Source organism: Apium graveolens, chromosome 9, assembly GCF_009905375.1.
Source record: "Apium graveolens cultivar Ventura chromosome 9, ASM990537v1, whole genome shotgun sequence".
NCBI lineage: Eukaryota > Viridiplantae > Streptophyta > Magnoliopsida > Apiales > Apiaceae > Apium > Apium graveolens.
The window spans coordinates 75,504,651-75,511,814 of NC_133655.1; the positions used below are offsets into that span (position 1 = coordinate 75,504,651).

Here is a 7,164-nt window from a genome sequence, read left to right on the forward strand (position 1 = left end):
GACAAAAACTTTAACATCAGTTCAGACCCCTACAAGCTCTGACTCTCTATAACATCGACCCAGAACTCCGTAAAGTTGGAAAGTCTTTACTTGACTATCCGACACTCTCTCCTGTGACTGACTCAGTCCAACATCAGAGTCAAAATACATTACTTTTTTAAGAATACATGTATGACAGGCATTAGCTTCAAAGGGAAAGCCATAGATTAGCTTCAATGCTAAACTCCATACAAATGAAAATTTTCAAAGAGCTAACCAATAACGTCTTGGAAAAAAGGAGGATTATTTTTCTTTTATGGTCATGGAGGTACGGGAAAAACATTTTCGTGGAAGACAATTATTAGTATGTTACGCTCCAAGGAAAAAATTGTATTAGCGGTCACATCATTAGGTATCGCATCCCTCCTAATAGAAAGTGAAAGAACCACTTATTCGAGATTTAAGATTCCACTAAATATTTTTGAAAATAGTACATGTGGGATAAAACAAAAATCTTACTTGGTAGAGTTAATTTGCAAACAGATGTAGTTGTGTGGGATGAAGCACGAATGAACCATGAACATGTATTTGAGGCCTTAGATCGTTCATTCCCTGACATTATGAGATTGAAAGACCCTGATAATCTCGACAAACTATTTGGGGGAAAGACAGTTTTACTTGGTGGCGATTTCTGACAGATATTACCCGTTTTACCCAAAAAAGGACGAGGGGATATAGTAATGGCATCCATTAGCAAATCTTATCTATGCAAACAATATACAATCTTTAAACTTGATCAGAAAATGAGAATAGAAGCAAATGTACCCCCGGTAACAGTTGAAGGCACCTCCGTTCTGTACAACGAATGGGTAATCAACATTGGCGATGGTAATGCATAATCAATATCCATAGACGACTCATCATGTGACCCAAGTTGGATTGAAATACCAAAAGAGTTATTGCTAGATCCAGGCCTAAATGGTAAGGAAACAATTGTTGATGCAATATACTCGGATTTGGAGGCAAGATATATGGAGGCAGGATATTTTAGAGATCGTGCTATTTTAACACCAATTAATGAAGATGTCGACTCCATAAATATAGAAGTACTAAAACGGTCATCAGGTACATATATTTTATCACATGATTAACCAAGCCGATTAATCAATAACAATATTTTAATTTTTTTATGTTCAATTTCTTTAATTATTTTTGATTTAACAGGTAAATATAAGACCTACAGAAGTTTTGATTCTATATGCAAGAGTTCCGTATATTATGAATCTCAGGAAAGTATGTATCCTACGGATCTTAACTCTCTCAAGTTTTCGGGCATTCCAAAACACGAGTTATAACTCAAGGTCGGTTGTCCAATTGTACTACTCCAAAATATATGAATTTCGAAAGGTCTTTGCAATGGTACGAGGTTAATTGTTACACAATTGTGTAAAAAAGTAAGGCGAAAGGACTTTATCCTTAGAATATGTATGAGGACTACAGATTCTATGCTCCCATTTGTATTCAAAAGGATTAAATTTCCTGTGGCCTTATGTTATCCCATGACAATTAACGTCAAGGTCAAACTTTGAAATCAGTTGGCCTATATCTTCCGTACCCCTGTTTTCAGTCATGGACAATTATACATGGCTATACCAAGAGTTACCCCACCAGCTGGGTTACGTATTGTTTGTGAGAGAAATAGCCATCCAATCGAGGAAGAACTAAATTGTAGTTTTTCATGAAATATTTATAGATTTTTAACAAGAATTTATGTTAACATATTTCTTATTGTTTTTTTCTTAAGAACCATCTCTTCTAACTCATGTTCTTGAATATTAACTTATATAATTTATCATATATATATATCAATTTTAAATCTAATTGCATTCTAATATCCGGTTATTTTAGCTCAAATTATATTAAAGAGATAATGTAATACTTAAAATCTTAAAAAAATTATACTGGAATGAGCTCAAGTAGATTTTTTTTTATGTTTTGATTTATTGACTTCAACATTGAATATTTTATTCATCATAATTTTAAATGCCCTTTTAAGTTTCATTATCATTTCCTATTAAATTATAACATGGTAATTTAACTGTGCATAATAGTTAAAACTTTCTCATTATAAAATACATAAATGGATGAAACATCATGCAGTCAAATTTGATTAAAATATCAAAGAGTTCTTACGAAATTTATTAGTTTCTAATTAAAATTTACCCACACAATTATAATATCAAAAAAATTCAAACTAATATTTAAGAGTTATTTTTTTATACTTTTAATCAAATCATAAATTAAAGAAATCAAGTGCAAATTCAATGCCTACATTTTAGAAAAAAATTCCTTCTTTAATAAATTTCTTAGATGGTTCAAATGGAATTTATGAAAAAAATATGTCGATTCATATTTTAAATTTAAATTGTTATAAAACATTCAACATTCTTTGGTACTTGTTTAAAACTTCATTCCATATCTTTTTTCCTTCAAAAAAAAATACAATTAAAAAAATTACTTACGGCATCATATATATTGTTATTCCCTAACAATACAACAAGAATTAAAGAAGGGGAGTTGAATATAATTCTGGCTACTTTTTCAAGATTTTAAAACAGTTCCAACTCGACATATATATAAGTGTTTGATATGTAGATTGCGGAATGAAATAGTTATATAAATCAACACACAAAGTAATAAAAACACAAGCTTTTAAAACTTTCTGGTGGATTTGAAAGTATCCACCAGATATATATATATATATATATATATCAAATGAGAACCCTGTGAGGCTGGAATAGCTCACAACTACTTACAAGTAGAACAACTAAACTTACAGAGAAATGCTACAGAATACAACTTGAAAATGTTTCTCTGAAAATGTGTGCTTAGTTAATTGTTCTACTAGCTACACTTGGTTTATATATCACCAAGTTTACATGACAATAAGACAAGATAATAAAACAAAACATATCTAGTATAACTCCATGCTGCTTCACTACTCTATTCCAGCATCTTTAAATATCTTCATAATAGCATGGAAATGGTAATGCTTCTTTGTTCTCAAATTCCTGCTTAACGGGCTGCCACATTCCTTTTGCAAACACCCACCGCATGTGACTGTATTGTCATTGTAAACAGATATTTGAATTTGATCATCCGTCGGGTACATGCTTATCATCCGTCGGGTAGCTTTATTGATCATCCATCGGGTAGCTTTGTTGATCATCCGTTGGGTAGTTATTTGTCACTTGACTCCATTTCACTTATACATGACTCATATGTTCCTACAGATTCCACACAAAGTTGTTTACAGAAATGTGCTACAATACTTATTTTTACATAAGCTACTCACCCGGTGGATATCAAATCGTCATCCATCAGGACTATATTAAATCATCCATCAGGACTATATTTAATCATCCGTCGAGTGCTACAAAATTCACTAAGTTAAATCTACTAAGGTGTTTTGTTTAATTTATCATCAAGTTCAAAACATATTCCTAAAAATCTCCCCCAATTTATGTCTACTAGAATTGTAGGCATAAATTAAGAGAAACTTGATGATAACAAAACATCCAAAAGATATAGAATAAAAATAGTAGATAAAACTGACAAGTGCTACAATACTTACTGAAAATTGAACAAAGCAAAGTATACAAAGAAGTTGCTCACAATCATTATCAAGGTGCTCCTCTAGTCCGAGCATATAAGTCTATTTCCTTGATTGTCTGGATTTCTTCCCAAGCCTCCTGTTGTTCTCTTCTATCTGATTTTGGAGTTGTCTCCGGAACTAAAGTTCATCAGCTTCTGAGAGATCTAGCATTTCTTGCATTTCCAGTAGAGTCTCATTGCTAGAGATACTCAATTGGTCCTCCAATATGAAGAATCTTCTTACTCTCTTTTCATCCCTGAATTTCATTAGCCAATAAGGCCTCAAATGTACTCTCTTTCCTGTGAAGGGAATTGACAGATTTTTTGGTAGTGCATCTTTAGCTTTATTACTCATCGACTCCTCAATCTTCTTTAGAACTAATCTCCTTGCAGTCACATTGTATCCAAAGTTCTTTTTGAAAGATGAGTAGATCTTTATTAGAACATATTGGCTCTCTAGAAGAATCCTGTGAAGTGGCCATATTATCTTTTTTCCTCCCTTATATTTAAACACAAGCCTTTCAGGAAGATGTTTCTGAGCATCAAACCCTCTTACTTCTTCCAATTCATCTCAGTAGAGGTTTATGTCAGAGAACTCCTTGATGTCACAGATGTATAACAAATCTCCCTTGTTGAATGTGGATTGAGATTTGGTTAGGGTATTGGATCTGAGAGTCACATGCTTCACTTTCTTGCTTGCTCTAGTCTTTGTCTTCTTTGGCTTGTTGAAGATTGGAAAGTTTAGTTCAGGAATTGGCAAACTATCCCAGTCTGGTTCATCCTTTGGAATTATGGGCTCACCATGAATATTCCTTGTTGGATCCACCATCTTGAATTCTTCAAATACCATTGAGGGTTTTGATGTCTGAGTTGAAGTTGTAGACTTTTTGGGAATGTAGTCTTCCATTTCCTCATCACTGAAGTCCAATTTTCTTTTAGAGTGGAGTTTTTATCCAAACCTTCTTTTCTGTTGTGGTTCATCTTGCACTCTTTGATCTTGAGGTTCAGTAATTACAGATGGTTGTACAGAAATCTCAGTTGTAGTCTTTGCAGCTTGAAGTTTGGCCAAGATATCAACTTGCTCCTTCTTTTGTTTGAGCTTCTTAGCATCTAAGGCAGCTTGCTTCTTTTCTTGCCTGATTCTTTCTTTCTCTCCCTTTTTACCTTCTATAAATTGAGGGTGTCCAACCACCACACATATTTCTTTACCATTTCTGTAAATCTTGGCAATTCTTCTTTTAAGTGTTGAATCAGCTAGATCCTTAAAAAATACAATTGACCTAGCCAACAGCTTCTTCTCATCTGGCCTAGGTGTTTCATATATAATATCCATAGGACTTTCATCTGAAAACTTTGGGTAGTTTCTTTTAGGCTTCATGATCAGCTTTACTTTTGGAGATTTGATGCAAGATGTTTGACCCTTTTCTAGATAATTCAAACTCATTTCATTCACAGAGATGTACTTGACTTGAGAGTGATGATTGAAGACTTTGTCTGGTTTCTGAATTGGTCCAAATTTCTGTTAAATTCTACATATATTTTCCTCCATTTTACTTTTAACTCCTTCTCAACTGCTGCTACATCAATATTGAGCAGTTTGTCATTTGTTTCCAGTTTTGCTGTTGCCAGATTTATGATGTCAATGCAGTCCATGGCTAGTGGCTTTGTGAAAGTAATTGTTGGCATAATTACCTTGATGACTTGTATGTTGAGCTGTTTCTCCCCCTCACTAGATGAGCCCTTTTCCCCTTTTTTGTTAGCATCAAGTTGGAGAGTGGAAGGGAGTTGAACAGCCACCAACTATTGGAGTAAAGCAATTTGAGTTTCTTGATTAGCAAGTATCTTGGCCATTGACTTCTCCACATCAGATAATCTAGAGTCCATGGCCTCAATCTTTCTATTGAGATCAGCCTCCTTCCTTAGCTTCTGAGCTATCTCAGTCATGGTGGTTCCAGGAAGTCTAGCATCCAACCTTGCTATAAAATCCTGTTTTATCTCAGAGACTTCCTGCTTGATTTCATCCACACTTTGACTGTGTTGGAGAGCTTGAATCTTATACAGCTGGAGTGCGTTAAGATGTGCTGTAAGTAGCCTCTTTGTGCTGGCATTTGTAGATGCTTGAATGGATGTTTGGGTGTCATGAATCAGCTTGAATAGTGTTTATTGGAGATGTGAGTAGGAACATTCTTTTGTTAGCATCCTGGAAAGAACATCTGTATCTCCCCCTATGCTCATGCTATCTTTCTCATCATCCCCACCAACATCCCCAAATGAGTCTTCAGCCAGTTCAAAATCACTGCCAGTAGTTGAAGGCATAACAGTGATTGCATCCTTTACTCTTTGTAAGGATTGAGTAGTATGCACCAGATTAAGAATTCTTTCAGCCTCCTCATTACCCTGTACAACTAATGTTTGATAAGCTGTAACAGGATGAGTAAATGTCTCAGCATCTAGGGAAATAGAATCTATGACAGCTTGATTTTCTTGCTGAAATAGTCTTTTTCTTTCTGCATCATTGACATTCATTGACTCACTAGAAATGGTGTCCATCCTTATCTCTCTAGTACCTGCATTTCTCTCATGATCTCTCTCTTTTTGCATCAAGGGCTCCCATCGGCTTCCCACCCTCACACCCTCACCTTCACCATCTAACTTGGGACTCCTCTCACTCACTTTTGCCAGTCCTGAAGAAATAGACTGTATTTATTCACTCATATTCTCTCCTTTTTCCTACGAGCAACCCAGCCTCTCACTCAGTTCACTCCCTTCCCTCAGTCCTAAGAGTGATTGCACTACCACTAAGTCTTCTGCACTTGTGAGAATTGAAGAAATTTAAAGTTGTGAAGAGACACCCGACGGATGATGAATATCCATCGGGACAGTATTATGGATATCTGAAAGACGACTGCTGTTAGGCTTATCCATCGGGATACAATTACTACTCGACGGATAATGAATATCCATCGGGATAGAAGAAATGAATGAGTTTGGAGTAGAGACTATTGTAGACTCTGTGCAGATTGATGAAAATTTAGGCACAGATGTCTCAACAGACTCAGAAAGAAAAGGTAAGTGAGCCAACAAATCATCTAAAAGATGATGCTCACTTGCTTGGATTTTTGGCTTCTTCAAAAGAGTTAAAGATGGAGAATTTGGAAGTGATGTAATGATCATGTCAACATCCAGTGAGTGTGTGGGTGAATTTGGTGTTTCAGGTGCTTCAATTGTTAAGGATTTTGGCTTTGACTCCACATTTATTGAGTCACATCAATATGAATTTGAGATGGTGCAGTGACTGGGTCTTGAGCTCCAGTTTGTACTGTGTGTGCTCCCTATGCATCCCCAAGGGTTTTTGATCTCTTCTTTCTAGCATAAGTTTGTGGTGAACTTGGTCCTTAGCCCTCTTGATCTGTGCTTCTGGTTGGGAGCTTGTTTCAATAGTAACATCCTTTTGGGAGGATGAAACTAGAATTGAGCTTATTTCCTTATTAACAACCACAGTTTGTTGGGAAACTGTGGAATGGCTAGGCT

General features: G+C 35.3%; 1 protein-coding gene across 1 annotated transcript; it reads left to right on the plus strand.

Moving 5' to 3' along the window:
• The first annotated feature begins 719 nt into the window (after positions 1–719).
• Positions 720–1,334, plus strand: LOC141685335 (uncharacterized). The gene is made up of 3 exons (XM_074490444.1): positions 720–867; positions 952–1,104; positions 1,204–1,334. The coding sequence occupies exons 1-3, from the start codon at positions 720–722 to the stop codon at positions 1,332–1,334; spliced, it is 432 nt and encodes a 143-aa protein (XP_074346545.1).
• The last annotated feature ends 5,830 nt before the right edge of the window (positions 1,335–7,164 follow it).

Bases quoted from the DNA above. Each gene is read 5' to 3' on its own strand.
- LOC141685335 (XM_074490444.1), top strand. From the start codon at position 720: ATGGCATCCATTAGCAAATCTTATCTATGCAAACAATATACAATCTTT. The intron at 868-951 runs GTAATGCATAAT...TGCTAGATCCAG, and splicing joins GGTAATCAACATTGGCGATG to GCCTAAATGGTAAGGAAACA. The intron at 1,105-1,203 runs GTACATATATTT...TTGATTTAACAG, and splicing joins AGTACTAAAACGGTCATCAG to GTAAATATAAGACCTACAGA.